At 52.5% G+C, this 17,036-nt stretch overlaps 3 protein-coding genes across 3 annotated transcripts; 1 reads left to right on the top strand and 2 right to left on the bottom strand.

Annotated features, from left to right (window-relative positions):
• Window positions 1–4,664: 4,664 nt before the first annotated feature.
• On the top strand, window positions 4,665–6,910 carry BJX68DRAFT_24623 (uncharacterized protein). The gene is made up of 4 exons (XM_071041618.1): window positions 4,665–5,124; window positions 5,286–5,336; window positions 5,401–5,715; window positions 5,818–6,910. The coding sequence occupies exons 1-4, from the start codon at window positions 4,993–4,995 to the stop codon at window positions 6,724–6,726; spliced, it is 1,407 nt and encodes a 468-aa protein (XP_070901937.1). The 5' UTR covers window positions 4,665–4,992; the 3' UTR covers window positions 6,727–6,910.
• Window positions 6,911–11,731: 4,821 nt separating this feature from the next.
• BJX68DRAFT_231852 (acyl-CoA desaturase) lies at window positions 11,732–13,396 on the bottom strand. The gene is made up of 2 exons (XM_071039405.1): window positions 12,987–13,396; window positions 11,732–12,935 (listed from the first exon to the last, which is right to left on the bottom strand). The coding sequence occupies exons 1-2, from the start codon at window positions 13,225–13,227 to the stop codon at window positions 11,821–11,823; spliced, it is 1,356 nt and encodes a 451-aa protein (XP_070901936.1). The 5' UTR covers window positions 13,228–13,396; the 3' UTR covers window positions 11,732–11,820.
• Window positions 13,397–14,032: 636 nt separating this feature from the next.
• Window positions 14,033–16,897, bottom strand: BJX68DRAFT_253848 (uncharacterized protein; the record flags this gene model as incomplete). Its single annotated transcript, XM_071042796.1, has 5 exons — window positions 14,033–14,896; window positions 15,184–15,338; window positions 15,388–15,583; window positions 15,639–16,198; window positions 16,873–16,897. 5 exons carry the CDS (start codon window positions 16,895–16,897, stop codon window positions 14,033–14,035), a joined length of 1,800 nt encoding a protein of 599 aa, XP_070901935.1.
• Between the last annotated feature and the right edge of the window lie 139 nt (window positions 16,898–17,036).

Genomic DNA, 17,036 nt, shown 5'->3' with positions numbered 1-17,036 from the left:
CGGTCTCGGTGCATTGTTCTTCCGTAGTTGTCACGGCGCTAGGCTGCGGCACAACGGATTCATTGGCTGTCAATGCCCGCGTTCTCTGACAATAGCCCTCCAACTACCATTGCGCGTCATTTTCCCTCTCTTCTCGAGCTTTTTTTTCATGCTATTCTCGGGGAGTGGGGTGGCTACAAAAGTACTGGTACATGTATAGACGGCTACAAAGTACGATGGATTATTACAGCGCTAGCATAATATTGCGGGTCCTCTGAAATTGGATCATTTGTTCAGTCACCGATGCGACCGTGGTTAAACACGATCGACGCTGGGAGTCGTGGGTATAGAAGCGGGCTCTTCCGCCCCCTTACAGACTCTCAAGAGGTGCCGCTCCCAAGCCAGCCGTCCCCTGGATATGCCCGGATGACATTCTTAGCCACGCTAGACACATTTCAAACCTTTGAATGGAGGGCAAAGGTGGTTGTCCACATTCTGCATAATAAGAAAAGACTCGGAGTTAATAAGAAATCGCCTGCATGTCAGGGAATGACGGCGTCACAAACTCCAGTATTTGAGGCGGTCAAGAGTATCAGGACTGGGATAACAGACACGGGACACAAATCGGACATCCGTTAAGCTGCACTTGACAGCCAGGGACAAAGTAGCGCCTCTGCTTTAAATCGAGGGTGCCTTTCGGGCAGTCATGATACTGTTCGGTGTGAGAGTGGCTCAATAATCTGGAGCAACAAAGGTACCTGGAAGAAATAGAAGAGCAGGGTATGGGTGGTATCTGAGCGTTTGCTGTTCACAAAGCCGGGCTAGTGGTCGATACCAGACTATCTTTGGTTTGGGTTCACGCTTAGGTCGGACACCTTGAGGTTTGTCAACTATCTGCACGACAGCTCGCATTCGAGAGAAAGCGGGAGGTTCCTGAAGACCCGAGGTTGATGTTGCACGAAGTCACATTCGACCGCATATTTTGATTCTTCAATTCGTTTTCCAGACCTTCAAGTGATGCAGGAACAGTCCCGTCGAGGGTACAATTGGGCCGTGTGTGTGCATAGATTGCAGCGCCGCACGTGGTGTCCTTGGCCCAGTCAGATGCGAAAAGCTTCCGATGCAATGTCCCCCGAAACCAGGAATTGGCTCCGTACTCACAGTAAATCACTGCTCGCAGTTCCAATCACATGTCTAGACCCAAAACACGGCAAAATCACGGGATACCCGCGCAGGCACAAATAATGTACCGCCCGGACACTGATGAGGGAGCTGTCAAAGCGGCTGAACTAGACGCCATCTTCGTATATCGGCTAGAAGGCAAGACGAGGTCACTCCTATGTCTAGAAAGGTCTGTTGAACTAACAAGATTTGTTGAAGCCGGACAATGGAGATGATGAACCTCTGCCGCCCTGTCTTTGGGGAAACCGGGGCCGAGCGTCTTGTATTCGGCAGTATCAACGCATTCCGGACCGGCGATGTAAACCCTTAGATGGACGCGTTTCTCTTTCTGTTCGTGAGAATAGTACCCCAATTCAAGGTTCTGTGAGCTGGGGGTGATCGCTTCGGACATGGGAAATTGAATCTAGTTGGAGATCCTGACGGTCAGTATGGCAATTTCCAGCTCCAATAGTCCTGATTCACTTACCTGCTGTATTCAGTCGACTGACATTTCTTTCGACGCCTTTGAGGTGGAAGAGAAAGTCAAGGAACGAGGCACATTTCAGCGCTGGGTGGATTGAGTGTGCCTTTTGAGGCTGACCACCTTGCGGCAAGGCTGGATTCATTTTAGGCAACAGCAGCGCGCGATGTTCTTCATAACGCCGCAATAACCATCTGCAAGAATACAGAGACACCCATATTTCTTGCTAGAATGTCTTCAAGCAAAACTTGGGCGGCAATGGGTTTCCCCAGGCGGGGTGCGAGATGGATGAGCCCGTTTGCGCAAAGCCCACTAGTCCCAAAAAGGATTGGCGGCATCTGCATAAGGATGCGTTTTTGAGCATTGATGCTCCTGATCTTGCTCACAACAATTTGTTTTCCTGATTTCAGGCTTGACGGTCGGTCGTTAAAGTGCCCTGTTGTTCTTTTTCGTTGCTACTCCGGGCCTTGACCCAAAAGCAGCGACTCGATCGTTCCTTCTCTCAGAACCCAAAGTCCTCATCTTTGCCAGTGTCCACGCTTCGCCGATTGGAATCGATCTGTTCCTTGCGTCTTCCTGGCCCATCACACCTTTCCGTGCCTGTGGCTGTCTGATACAGCGCACCTCTCTTGCCCCTGCTCTGAATCGTGTTGTCCGAAATCCATCTGCGTCGGGACTGGCTGCCTTGGATGCGAGCATAAGCCACGCAAAAGTGCGGGCACACAAGGTATGGGGGTACCACGATGATTAATGAGATGAACTTGAGCGTTCCAGGATCTGACGTTGAAAAACCCCCTTAGATCTGAGCCCGAACGGCCTGACGATTTCCTCTCAAATGACGTTCAATCCTTCACCATGGGCCGCCGTAAAGTGGACAGAGGCGGAGGAAAATAGACTTTGGAGACTGAGAGCCATTTATGGGAACTGTACCTGGGGTGAGTTTGCGAAGGTATGACACTGGGGAGTGGGCGGGCCGTGGCGTGAACGAATGCACAACGGCAGAGAGGAATGGAGAAAACAAAAAAGAATCCCCTGTTGTTCCACGCTTGAAGTGCCTGACACTCTTCTTTGTTTAGTTAGGATTCTTTCCCGGCCGGTCGACTGGAGCTATAAGCCGCAAGTATTATGCGTTGGTATAGTTTCCCAATCCATTCTGGGACATCGGAGCTGTTCTGACTGTTTATAGCGTGACGAGAGCAGCGAGGCTCGTTCTAGACAACCGGCGAGCATATTATCTCGCACAACATTGTGCGGTACAGCTTCCGCAAAACGATTCATGGAACCCAACCTCGTGATACCAGATCCTCGCCCACAAAAGCGACCGACTCTACATGATGAAAATGGCCAGTATCCAGCAATCCATACTGATCGCCCCCGTGAGATCATAGCGACTTCGGTATATCGTTCCGCCTCTTCCCGTAACACCATGTTCCCAACCAGAACGGAAACTGCGTACCCTGGCGACAACGGCAATATGACTGACCCTGAGGCGAGCGATGACCCTGGAGATATCGAGTTTGAGGGGAGCACACGACGGGCGAGTAGACGACTGTTCTTGATCACCGCACCTGCAATCCCCTTTGGATTTTGGCCTTGGGTTTCTGTACTTTTGCCTCGCGTGCAGGAAGTTGCTAACGGTGGTTCAGCTGCATCGCGGACGTCGATCTCAAGGGACCAACGGCAGTCCTTCGCGCAGATCCCAGATCACAGCGAGCCCCAGCCAATCCCCAAGCACCCGCCCGCCTCCGATCTCTCATCCAGCACGTTGGTGTTGGGAATCGAGTTCCCCTTCTCCAAGACATCGGCAACGGCATCCATCACCAGCCATAAAGGTTCAGGCAGCCATAAAGGTTCAGGAAGTTGATGATTTCGAAAGCTCAGGCAACGCAAATGCTGAAATTGTTCACACACCGGAGGATGCCCATACTATTTCCCAGGTACTAGACCGCTTTGTCGAGATTGACTCGAGTGGTGGTCGCGCTTGCCTTCCCCCAGACCCTGCCGTGCATGCTCAGCCTGCCAGAATCAGTTTTCAACTACCAGGCTCCAGTGCAAACTCATCAGGACCAAAGCGCGTCATGACTTCAATTCCAGTTTACCGAAATTCACTTGAGGAACTGACGAGTGCATCAAACTCAAATCCTGTCAAGCCCTCACACGCCCCAGCATTTACGACGCTGAATCCAAGCCCACCAGAAACCACTGCAGAGAAACTGAACAAAGAGCCGCGAACAGTGGCGAACATAGAACAACCTACCTCTCGAAGGCCTGCAGGAAATACCCGCTGCCTTATTGATGCCGCCGAAAAGGTAGTTCAATGTGCCCGATTCCTCGACCATGACAATGAGTCGCGCACCCGGCGAGAGGCACAACTTCAGGAGGAGACAGCCGCACTCAAACAGGTCACGAGAAATCTCGAGCTCTCTTTGCAAGAAAATGAGGTCAAATGTGAGAAGCTGGAGACCGAGCTGAGGGACCTTACAAAGGAAGTATGCGAGTTAAAAAAGGACTTGGAGACAGCCAGGGGATACCAGGAACTGCTGCGAGAATTCGTCGTCCAGATGGTCACCGTGCTACTCGCCAAAACCGGTAACACGGGCTCGGGATGAGATTGCCCTGATGTATGAGCGCTTCTCTATCCGGGTGCAGTGCGTACCAACTGTCTGCATGGTGGTTGTTGTTTGTGGCTATCTTACTTCAATGCTTCTCTGTACCATCTGGTTATTTTCATGGACGGTGCTGTTTTATATTGTGAAGCCTCGTTTATTCCAGCGTTAAGATGAGTCATGATGACTTCGCGATCGATGACTTACATTGACGGACTTGCATTATCCCCATTAACTTTGAATTAATGACAGGTCGGATACCCTTAAAATTGAAGTCAATGGAGTTGATTCAAGGACCTCTAGACTTTTACATAGGCTGCCAGGGCAGCGCAGTCCGACACTAACCCAAAATAGCTTAGGGGACGTCCGCCCTTAGCACGCTGGATCTTGCAGCAAAGCCGCAATCTCGGATGGGACCTGGGTCTGACCCCGAATCTCCACAGTCTTGCGACCGAGTGTTAGCTGTTTCTATCATTGTTTTTATCGCTTGTGTGAAACCTCTGTCAAGGAACGCTTGAACTGCCTCACGCCTGTTTCTAGTGTGTTCAACTTGATTTCGCAGCAAAAACCTCGACGCGAAACCTGGGACCCAGACGCGACACGCGTGTCTCCTGCCGCGTGTGCACCCTCTGCGGACTACGTTTGGAGGAGAAAGAGCACAACCAAGAGCTATAGTACCGAGTTATCTTGAATTTCGCGAATTAGCGAAGCCAAGAAGTCACATTGCATCAAGCCTTAAAATTCCCGCTGAAGTCCCCCGGTCCAATGGCCATCAAACGCTCGGAAAGTCCCGCTGCAACCGCCAGCGTAGGCGAATTATGGAACCCGGAAGACTCGCAGAGGCTGCTAGAACTACGAGTCCTCCATACGGAGCTCACCTGGGAGCAGTTTCACAAGGTACGTGAACCGGAGGCTTGCCGCCGGGCTCATTTCGTGATGAGCGGAGCGCGACCGTTCTGTCTGGAACGTCTAGTTGATCGTCTCACAATGTCTTTGTTGTTGAATTATGATTTATGTCACCATACAACAGCTAAGCTCATGCTGACCCCTCTGTCTAGTTGGGGTTCTTCCCTGGCCGAACAATACATTCTCTCCGTCGCAAACACGATGTATGCCGCTTCTCCGCCTCTAGCTCTGCATACTCTAGAGGCCGAAGCTAATTTACCCAATTAGAAACTCCTAGCAAAAGCAGCTCGTGCTAGGCAATTGTCAAAAGCATCGTATCGCGCGAGTACAGGAACAATACCGGCGAAACGCCCACTATCAAACACGGCGCCCTATCCAGCTCGGAGCACTAAGCGCAGTAGGTCGGAAACTAGAGGGATGGGAAGTCGAAGTGGCCTTGGAACTAGTTCCAAACCCAGCGACTACCAAGGCCCGAGCCACAGCTCCCGTTCCCCTAGCTCTAGCGAAGTGACTGATGACCGCCGCAACGACGCTGACGGAGATGATGTGGGGGACATTGACTTTGACGGCAGCAGACGACGGGTGAGTAATTGACTACCTACCGCTATGATCTACAAATTATCGTTGACCTGGTCTTTGGTGTCTTTTCTAAGCTTTGTGAGTAAGGAGTTAACCCCTGTCTAGTTACGTCGTGGCTTGCGATCGCAAGGCACCGACTCTGATCACCAGGAACCGCCCCAGGATGTCACACGTCTAGAGTCGACTTCAACTCCAACAACAACTATTCGTCCCCAGCCAGCCTCAGGCGCACCTAGCCGCTCCAATAGCAGACATAGTTCCCATGTCCCAACCCCTACACATAATGCAGTACCGTACGAGACAAACCATGCAGACACCGGCCCAGTGAGTAACCGTGCTGCCCATGGAGTTGATCTCGTCTCGCTAGCAAAAGCGTCACCCATTCTCCCACGCATGCGTTTGCAAACAAGCCCGCACCAGTCTCCCAGAAACCACAGTCTACCTCCTATGGCCCGGTTAATCCCCAATCCGCCACCGCCACAGCCTAGAATCAGTGTCGAGTTACCTCTCCAGACAATCCGTCCACAGCCGCTAAGCGGAACTACGCCGTTGCTTAGCATATCTGAAGGACGCTTTGCAACGGTTCAGTCTTGTCTGCCTGCAACAGTCGCGTCGCCCGCCCAACGGCCACCGCCTCCTCGCTCCGCACCGGAGAAGATTCCATCACCCGACTGCATACCAGCACAAGATCAACAGCGCACGCGTCAGCGGTCTGTCTCCCCCGCCCGATTCCTCCGAGACGCCGCGGCAACCCTAATACAACGTGCCGAGGTGCTTGAGCAACAGAAGGTCCCAGAGGCGAATAAGCGCGCACAGCTTGAAGCTGAGAATACCAGACTAAGAAAGCAAGTTGAGGAGCTGGAAGGCACCGTGAAGAAAAGAGAGACCGAGCTTGAGCAGCTCAGAAAAGAGATGGAGGACAAGATTGCGGCGCTGAATAAGAATGTCGGCGTCCTGCAGGAGGAGCTGGAGAAGTATGGGAAGCTCAAGGATGTGCTTAAGACTTTGATTTAAAGGACCGTTACCCCTTTGTTAAAGATGCAAACTTTGCATGTGGGAGTAACTCAGACGCGCTGTGAGCTGCTCCCGCCCAGTCACTATGAGTCTATTTTGGGATCATATTCGCATTTTACTACGCCACCTATAGCTAGCTAACGACGTTGTATATTCCTACATGTCGGCATTGAATGTTATTCGCACTAGTTTCAGCTCATCATCATTCCTATGAGTACCTTGGGGACAGCGGCCTCAATCGCAGTAGCAAGCAAGGAGGAACCGACCATGCTTGGTAAGCTCGGACATTGCAGGCGTTATCCTGTGGTGGCTGCAAGAAGTGGAAGATGTTTTTCGACAGGATGGCTTATCCATCTGGCGTACTATCCTTCGCACGGTATTTCCAAGTGAAGACTAAACCTGGTTCGAGAAGGCCACAGCCGGCGTACCATAGACACCCCTTTGAGGAATATGGCTAGCAGAGAGCGGCTTCTGCCAGATCAACACATCCGGCGACACTGACCTCCATTCTTGGTCGGTCATACCACGGTGTCAGCCTTGAAACACAGCCAACTCTGTTTAGAACTGCTCTGGTATAAACCCAAACGTTGTCTTCACCATCGCGGTTCTATCCAATCTCACAGCAAAAGTCCTGCTGACCATCCTCCGCATTCACTCGACGAAAGCAAGACTGGATCTTATCCGGACCAGCCTATGCTCGGCCAAGTACCAAGCTTCTCACCTCAACACTGCCCTCATTCAGAGTATTTGGACTTCGGGGAATGCCGGGGACTGCGACGAAGTGAAGACGATTCGGCTGCGGTTTGCACGGCTTTTAGGGCTTGCTGGAGGTGCTTCGGGATCTTGAAATGCTTTCGGTGGGGATTTGCGGCCGTTGGGAGACATGCCTAATCGACTTCGCAGTGAGTCAATCATTCGTCTCTCACGATAGTTGCTGAGTGTGTTTAAAGAGTACCTTACCATGAAGATGGCCAACTTGCCATATTATGCTGTCAGGAATTGCATTGTCGGTGCGCGGGAAGCACGAGCAAGTCATGCACGGCCTGGACTGCGAACTGCAGGCGGAAAAAGATGAAAAGATGTCAATATGCGTGGTGACTTGACGCGTATTGTCCCGTAATCATCGACGCTTATCTCTGGGATTGAGCCTGAGCTTGCTTTGCCGGTCTTGGGACAGACGGGTGCGTTCCAGGCTGCCCGATTCGAATTGGGTCAGACTCTGGTATTTGCGAAGGCCAGGCCCATGATCGTTAGCCCAATAAATCAATCCTCTGGGGCAGTATCATAGAGCCTTCGGCGAGTGAAGTTGGCCGGAGCCTCTTGGCCTGGTCGTCGTTTTGGCAGAGCACAGTGACCGATATCTACTCATTGAAGCTGTCAAAGTATCTGGAGGAGCGATCATGTTGACGACATCTGAGATTCCGCGCAGTGAAGAAATTTTCCTTGGTCGTCAGGGCGTCCGTTTTGCTTTTCAGGAAATGTGCTCAAAATACTAACACAAACGCATTGTTCGCAAAACCTGCCGCCCTCTGTTTGCTTCTCCCCTTTCTTCCTCGCGACTTTTCTCTTCTCTCCTCATCTCGCACCTTTCGTTTTCTCATCCTTCTTTGACTCTCATCAATTGGTTCTGCTTAAAGACTACAAGTACGTTCCTACTGCCTAGATCTTCATACTTCCTTTCTTCTTTCCAGCGTCTTTCTCCACCGTCGACAAACCCTGGACTTTGAAGACCAACACAGAGCCTTTCTTCCTTCACCGTCTTAAACTGAAATCTCTACTCGCATCTAACATTCTCTTTACAGACCTTGAACTGAGCTTAAATCGTCAGCATGAGCGGATGGATCGCAGGAGGTGACGACGCCGGCGGCGGAGCTTGGGGAGCCAATGCTGCTGAAGCGCCCAGTGGTGGAGGCTGGGGATCCGGCCCCGCTGTAGACAAATGGGGAAGTCAGGATGCCCGCAGTAAGTGTTCCTTTATTCTTTATTGTCCTATTCTGTGTGCCCTTCAAGCAAGCTTTCACTCTACACGCTACCTCTTCACCCTGACGCTTCCTGCGCTAACTGTTGTCTTGTGATAGACTTCAACGACGAGAATGCGAACCCTGGTGGCGGAGACTTCGGCGGCGAAGGTGGTGACGAGGGAGGCGAACGCGATAACAGATGCCGCAAGTCAGTTCATCGCTGAAACCTTTTTGTGACCTCGTTATCTAACATGATAACAGCTGTGGTGAAGAAGGCCACTTTGCCCGCGAGTGCACTCAGCCTCGCAAGGCTCGCGAGGGAATGAATTGCTTTAACTGTGGCGAGGAAGGGTAAGTAATACAGCAAGCTTCTAATCGTCCCTCTGCTAACGTACAACTAGCCACACCAAGGCCGAGTGCACCCAGCCCCGTGTGTTCAAGGGAACCTGCCGCATCTGCTCTAAGGAAGGCCACCCCGCGTCCGAATGCCCCGATCGTCCTCCCGATATCTGTAAGAACTGCAAGTCTGAAGGTATGCACCAAGGATTGACACTGGCTGGAGGAATGCTGATCGCTTGCTCGGCAGGCCACCAGACTATGGAATGCAAGGGGAACCGCAAGTTCGACTTGAACCATATCGCTGACAAGCTTCCGGAGGAGGCATGGGCTCTCATGAAGAAGGCCAGCACCGAAAGAGACCTGGAAGATTACCGTGAGGTAAGATTCCCTCTTCCACTGTAATCCTCCGGCAGCTCTTGCCTTTCTGTCTTCACTAACACTCGGGCAGGCTCTCAAGATTTATACAAAGGCTGTTCCCGATGCGTCTTTTGTCGACATTGAGAAGAAGATGCGCCAGGAATCTTTCAACATCTACTTGATCGCTCTGGTATGCCCTGTCCCTGCCATCGTCATCCCGCCATGTACTAACTCACTGAGCCTGTAGGAGAGAGAGACTTCCGATACCATCAGCTTGATCAATCTTCAGGGCAAACTCGATTGTACCTACGTGGTCGGATTCTTCTACAGTCCTAAGGCCCAGCGCGCCAACCTCAAGGAGCGCTGGCCCAATTCTCCCGACGACAACCTCGAGCGCCTAGAGGATGCCGGCCTCCCTTTCGATCGCCAGATCCCCAAGTGCAGTAACTGTAATGGTGAGCCAGTCGTCCCGTCTGCAACGAAACGAGCTAACACCTTTCAGAAATGGGTCACACTGCCCGCGGCTGCAAGGAGGAGCGCGCCATCATCGAACGTGTCGAAGTCAAATGTGTCAACTGTAACGAGGCCGGACATCGCGCTCGCGATTGCCCTCAGCCCCGTATTGACAGGTTTGCTTGTCGTAACTGCGGGTATGTCTCTGTCTTCTTTTTTGCTTCGGTCAACTGATTACCGTAGTGCCTCCGATCACAAGGCTTCCGACTGCCCCAACCCCCGTTCCGCAGAAGGTGTTGAGTGCAAGCGTTGCGGAGAAAGTAAGTTGCCCTTTCACATCCTGCTTCTCCGTCACTAACCACGGACAGTTGGCCACTTTGCGAAGGATTGTCCTCAGGCTTCCGCCCCAAGGACTTGCAGGAACTGTGGGTGAGTAATTTGATCACATCCTTCCTTTCAGCGTCTAACCCGCCAGATCCGAGGACCACATCGCGAAGGACTGCGACAAGCCTCGTGATGTCTCTACTATGACTTGCCGCAACTGTGACCAGGGTAAGCTCTCTTTACTAACCAATGCCTGCCTGTCTCTTACTAATCGTGTCTCCTTCTAGTCGGCCACTCCAGCCGCGACTGTCCGGAGAAGAAAGACTGGTCCAAGGTCAAGTGCAACAATTGCGGCGAAAGTAAGTCTTATTCCTCCTGGTCTTACCCTGTGAGACCTTTGACTAACACATCCTCTCCTTTAGTGGGCCACACCGCCAGGAGATGCAACGCTCCACCCGCTGATGGCGGCAACGACAGCTTCGGTGGCGGAAACGACTCCTTCGGTGGTGGGAACAACGCCGGCGGCTGGGATGATACTGGAAATACCACCACTCAGGATGAGACTCCCGCTGGCGACGGAGGCTGGGGCACTGGCGGCGGCGGTGATGCTTGGTAAATCATACACACGCACACAGTCGTGCTCCAATTCTGTTACGTATCGTGACCGGTGTTTAAGTTTATCCTCTTCTGTTTTTCTCGTTTACCGAGACGCACGCTGCGCAAGTCGACCTCCTTAGTGGAGGATGATGGCGTATGCGGAGCTGATGTCTTGAAATTGTCGCGGTTCCTCTGGATGAAAGTCGACTAGGTAGTTCGCATGTGCTCTCGTCCTCATCAACGAAGTTTGCTATGCTACATTTCGTTGTGTACTTATCTCCACTCTCACGTCGTTCTGAATACATCTCCGGGTCTCTACTTTGCTGAACCGTCTAGCCCTCTTGCACAGCGCTCCCTCGGTGGACGCCGTCTACACCAAGGATGGCAGACTCACACCGCCGGTTCCGCATTGTTCCAGATGTATCCTTGTGGTTGGATCCACCCTCAACTCTAGCGTCTCTGGTGACGAGCTACATGTTGCGAAGCAGAAATCATTCTTACTAGACTGCGTACCACATCCGTCATCCGCTGCCACCAGGCCCGTCGTATTGCGACCCGCGTCCCTCGTTTCGGGGCAGATGAACCGACGATGATATCCTTCCAGTATGTACATGCGAACTAACAGATCCCATCTCGTCTACGTTCATCAGCTGTTGTCTAAAGCTCAGATTGCTGATCCACTCCACCGATAGTTTAGCCCCGGTCATCAAGGATATGGTCCGTGGGGGAAGCACCATACGACGGGAGTTCCTGGTAAGCAGCATCATATAGCACTGGATACAGTAGCGACGCTGTAAAAACTAAGCCTAGAGACAAGCCACGCTCAGCCATCGTCCGTTCGACTGACGTCTTTGGAACCTTGCGCGCAGAACGACTACCCTGAGCTCGTCGCTTGCAGATGCTGCTCACCTTGCCCAGAAGCCTCAATCTGGTACCTCCGTTTGGCATAAACAACAATGCTTATTATAAGTGAGTTCCGGTGAAACCTTTCATTTAGAACGAAATAGACATGATTTGTTATGCTATCATCTCAAGCGTTTGATACATTAAACAATATAGTACGTCAAGGCTGTGCCTCATCTACCTTGACCACAGGAGCCCTCCTAGTAACCTGACCCCCGGCCGCCAGAGTCTCAACGCCAGTCTTCCCCTCCACTCTGCCCACTCCCTTCCAGATCTCCACCTCGCACCCACCCCTCACAATCCCAACCCTCATCGACGCCAACAAATTATGCGCCGCGTTCGAATGCCGATACACACCCCCATTGAACATCGCCGTCGCATCTTTCCCAATCCCGCTCGCAATAAAGGCCTTGCCACCGGGATGCTCCTTCACGAACTCCGTCACATCATGGACAACGCCACCAATGGCAATTAGCGCACGCTTCTTGGAAGCCTCGACAAACTCATCCCACTCCATGACGGGCAACTGCTCCAGCGGAATCCCCCAGTCGATCTTTGACCGCATGGTATCGACCTTCTTCTGCATCTGCTGCACGCGTCCCTTTTCGATTTCGTTCGCGCGGAATTGCTTGAGGTCATATGCGAGGCCGAGTTGTTTCCAGAGCCAGATCATCCATTTCGTTGGGTCGTACTGCCACCATTCGATTGCGTTGCGGTAATCGCTTGGGAATTCGTGGTGGAAGTTATGGTATCCTTCTCCTAGGGTTACTAGCGCAGTGATAACGTGGTCTCGTGGCGAGTTCCGATCATCGAAGGGCTGCTCGCCGATAAAGTGTGCGAGGCTATTCACGCAAAAGGTAGCCTGCTGGATGAAAAACACGCGTAAAATCCCGCCGTAGATGAACCCACCCTTCCAATCGCCCCATCCCAGCCCACAAAGCACCGTCGGGAAGATCAGCGTCATGAAAATAGCTGATTTGATATAATGCCTATGCTGCCACCTCACGACCGGATCCTCATCTAGATCCGAGACGTCGGCGCGTCCGATCCGTTTGTGGTCCTGGTGTAGGACCATCCAGCCGATGTGCGAGTACCAGAACCCCTTCTTTACCGAGTAAGGGTCTTTGTCTGTGTCTGTGTATCGGTGGTGCGAGCGGTGGCCCTTGGACCACCATCGGATTGAGCCCTGCCCTGCGGAGACGCCGGCGGCGGCGAGGTAGATGGATAGCGGGAGGGTTGCTTTGTAGCATCTGTGGGCCCAGTATCTGTGGTAGCCTAAGTATGTCAGTAATATTATGGATGTAAAGAGATGCAAAAGGCACGCACCAGCGGTGATACCGAGACCGGCATTGAAATAATAGACGACGGCGAATACGGCTGTGTAGCGGCGAAGAGGGGTCCAGTATGCGAGGATGCAGCCGACGAGGGGGACAAAGAGGATGAATGTGCAGTTGAGCCAGTTGATGTGCTTGTACCAGTTTAACCATGTCATTGGCTGCTTGGAGATGTGTGTCTTCGATGTGGTGGGTGAGCCCTTTTTTCGGGGGTTGTTGTCTGGTTCGCCCATGGCTGCGGTATTGAGGGCCGTTTAGGGCTTGATGGAGGGCGATTATGAGGAGCGGAACCTCTCGGAGTGGAGGTGAGTGCTTTGCAATTCACGCAAAAAAGACTTGCCAGAGCCTGGAGACAACTGCTAGTAGAGCAGAGCTGAGGTCGTCCATCTTGCCAATTTAAGCCTACGGCTACAGAGGCAAGATGAACGCCGTGAACATACGACTCGATTTTTGTTGGGACGGCCGTTGAGATGCTGGGAAGGCCCCGATTACTAAGTAGGGGGCCGTTCCAACTTTCCACTGCACTTTTGCACCACAACCACGTTTTTTCTTTCATGTGATGTCCGAGGTTCGGATTGATCTACTCTAGCTTCATGGAAGAGTTCTGAAAGACCGGTGGGTATGATTATTCGTTGAGCCTTATGCCAATCGGCTTGCCACATTGTTGGTGTGCCTGGCAAGGTCGCCCACAAGGCAGGACTGACTGCGAGACGTGACTTCAGCCGAGCAGTTTGCCATTTGTTGGGATGGCTCATTACATTAAGCCTCCGTTGATTGAGCAAAACGCCATGATTTCGATATTCAGCAAGCTAGATGCTCCACGGCCGTGGTGATGCTGGGGATGTTGGGCTTGGCGCGTGTCATGCCATACGGGTGCCAGTCCAGGATCAGTCCAGGTTTTTGGGGGCCGCTTGGGCCAAGAGGGTAAATCCTCGCACTCTTCCAGGATCTTGTTTAGGAATCAGTCGATAATGAACAAACGGATGGGATTCAAAGCCAATTGTAACGCGATGTTATTACGCCTGTTGGTGCAGGACGCTACATATACTTGTCCTCTTCAAACATAGTCGCGCTCATCTCCCTCATTACTCGCTCATCGCTCGACGGAAGGGATTGTCGTGGGAGGGCATTCACATTGAGGATCAGATCTTCATCCTCAAACACCCCTCGAACAACCGTGGTTGCCGGGGTGCTTGTCAGCAACAGCTTGAGCGGAGCATGGATACTTGGGTCGTTGGCCAGCTGCACAAGCTTGGAGAGCACAGGCAGAGACTCATCTTCCAACTCTTCGCGCTCTAGAAGTGCAACCCCATCAATGACGCAGCAGACTGTATGAGTTCGCGGTATCTGCCTGATGAGCCAATCCAAAAGGACAAGAAGGTCGTTCTGCGAGCATGAGGGGTCAATATGGTGTTGGAAATACCGCATGTCAAAGTCGAACTGGCGTAGCAGCTGGTCAATCAGTGACCGAAGCATGGCGTTTTCCCCGACATACTCGCCCATACTTAACCGATCGACGTGGCGCCCTACGAACCATAACAGTGATATGAATCGCGGCTGTGCAGCCAGTGCCTGTAACATGGTGACGCAGACCCCTGACAAAGGAGAGATGCCGCTGCGAGTCTTGGATTTATCGAGGTCCCAGTGAACCAGGAGCTTTGCGGAAACTGGTGAGACGATCCACCTTCTAAATGCGCTTCTATTGATAATCTGCTCCGCTTGGCCGCGTTCCTTAGCCGGGAGACGCGATTTCGTATCGGTTACCACAGCAATGTCAGTCAGATGAATATCGGTAGTATCGAGCATGCGCCGGAGAGCTTGTTGGCTGACATAGGTGTCGACGTTTGGAGTCCTAGCTCGCGGAAAGGGACTAGGCGCGCGGGATTCAAGATAGGCGATATGCTCTGGATTGAGATACAAAGTCAGTCAGAGACAATATCAATATTCTCCGTCAACCACTCTTTACCATTCTGCCGCTGGAGCTGTAATTGCATCTTCGCCATCGCGTGATCTCTCTCCCTCAGGTGTTCGTTCAGCAGGTCTTTGATGGAGTTTACCCCATCGAGAGTCAGATCCACTTTGTTGTCAGTCTGGCGCTGCAATTTCAGTATTCGTTTCTGCAGTAATTGCGTCTGCTGCGAGTCTTGAACGGGGGTCAGTTACGGAAAGATACAGAGGAGGATACAGACGGACACAGCGTACGTACAGAGGCGGGAATCATGAATATGCGACTTGGAAGCCTCCGTCATCAAGTCTTGGGATTTCTCATTGACCTGGGCCAAGCGTTGCTGGAGGGCTTGCCCATACTGTGGGCCGGTCAAGAGAGCCTTTCCTCCTCGCATAACTAACAGCAGGTCAGTCGCACTCCAACTGGGCACGGCTTTGAGACTTACATCCGCCTGTCGTAAAGAAATGAATTGCCTGTTCGATCGCCTCCAACGTGCTCACCGTGAGACTCAAAGAGGCTCTTTGGATATTCTCATCGCGTGGGAATGTCCCCAAGAAAAGCTCGACGTCGGAGAAGAGGTGAACTAGGCCATCGAAGCCAGCCAAAGCCTGCTGGCGTACCTCGGCGGTTGTTTTGAGAGCCTACAACCGAAAGTCAACAATCCGGATCGGTTTCTCATTAGGCGTTGTGCAGTACATCAAGTATCACGACGACAGCCCCCAGAACCGGGGTAGAAAACGGCGAGTCGGGAGCGAGGGTGGACACTGTGCGTGCGGCTTCAGCGGCAGGAGCAGCCCGGTCAGCTGCGCGCCGTCGCACCTTCCGGAACAATCGTCGTATCCCGTCCTCCGTGCGATATTCTCCCCTCGCTGCCTCCAGGGTTGCATAAACCGACTCCCAGTCGGTCTTGTCGCGAATACTGTGCTCGGGTTTCGTCGGTGGTGGCACCGACCCAGAGACCAGGTCGGCCATCGCCAGAGGGAAGAGCCAGTTCCAGAACTTCATCGCCTTGATATCGGTGTCTGCTGGTCGCGGAGGGAGGTCATATGCGTCGTCGGTCGGGTCCAACGCATCGAGCACATCGAACGCCGTTGGTGGAGTGTTCCCACTGCGGCTCGTCATGGGCTGTGCGGGGCTGCTATTCGACACGTACCGGTCGGGAGACGGTTCATAATGGATTGGAGGATCTCGGAACATGGTATGATGTTTTGGTAATTTCTGGTCGATAAAATCGACTGTAGGCGGCTGCCTGCTAACTCGAGGCATAGGATCGTTGGCGCCCATGATGAGAAAGGAGATGCAGATGGTGGGATCGAGGACCCCGCGATTCTCGGTCTTGAGCCGCAGCCTTGCGTCTTATACGCCGATGAGCTATTTTCCGCATCCCCCGCGCAAACTCACAGCTGCTTCAGCTCTGTGTTCATGTCAGCACGATGCAAAGCAAACACAATGTTGCCCAGCCGGACACTGTGTATGCCTCCAATCAATGCGGAGAGAAACACTATTGTATGCAGATAAGCCTGTGGTGTCAACGATTCCGTGGGGTGGTGGCTCTTCAGCTACGCCCGGTTTACCGTGCTGATGGATGCAATTGGTGACACGTCTCGGTTCCCAGATGAGCAAACATACAGCCTGCTCGCCTGCCCAGGGCAGTCGTTGGCTGGATTGGCCAGGGTATCATTCCTGGCGTTTCCTGCGGTCGGGATAAAATGCCTCAGAAATCGCTGGCTTGCACAGTCATCTGGCCCATCTATCCATCAACAAAGCCGACTTTCAATAGCAGTGACTCTGTTCTTGCTTTTTAGTTTCTTTGCCTTTTTCTCTCTCTCTGCATGCTGCAATCTCTCTAGCTATCCTGCGATGGAACCCGTCCCTACCCCCGCAGAGAGTGAAAGGACCGACATTTTCGATGCCCCGGTTGGGGAACAACGCCCAACCCCGCCAACCCCAGCCATGGAGGCCCCGCAAAGAAATCAGAATGAGGGGGACTATCTCGAGAAAAACACCAGTTCCAATAGTCAAGGGCTGGCTCCACTCGCCAATCTATCAGTATCCGACGAGCTTCAATTCTTGAAGAAGAGAATCGACGAGCTT

This window comes from Aspergillus pseudodeflectus, assembly GCF_044049435.1.
Source record: "Aspergillus pseudodeflectus strain CBS 756.74 chromosome Unknown BJX68scaffold_10, whole genome shotgun sequence".
Classification (NCBI taxonomy): Eukaryota; Fungi; Ascomycota; class Eurotiomycetes; order Eurotiales; family Aspergillaceae; genus Aspergillus; species Aspergillus pseudodeflectus.
Note: the sequence above shows the minus strand (reverse complement) of the source record. Positions and strands in the feature narration are given on the sequence as shown.

Excerpts from the sequence above, each read along its gene's own strand:
- BJX68DRAFT_231852 (XM_071039405.1), bottom strand. The coding sequence starts at position 13,227 with ATGGGCGAACCAGACAACAACCCCCGAAAAAAGGGCTCACCCACCACA. Across the intron at positions 12,936-12,986 it reads CGGTCTCGGTATCACCGCTG|GCTACCACAGATACTGGGCC; the intron begins GTGCGTGCCTTT and ends TGACATACTTAG.
- BJX68DRAFT_24623 (XM_071041618.1), top strand. The coding sequence starts at position 4,993 with ATGGCCATCAAACGCTCGGAAAGTCCCGCTGCAACCGCCAGCGTAGGC. Across the intron at positions 5,125-5,285 it reads CCTGGGAGCAGTTTCACAAG|TTGGGGTTCTTCCCTGGCCG; the intron begins GTACGTGAACCG and ends CCCTCTGTCTAG. Across the intron at positions 5,337-5,400 it reads CTCTCCGTCGCAAACACGAT|AAACTCCTAGCAAAAGCAGC; the intron begins GTATGCCGCTTC and ends TTACCCAATTAG.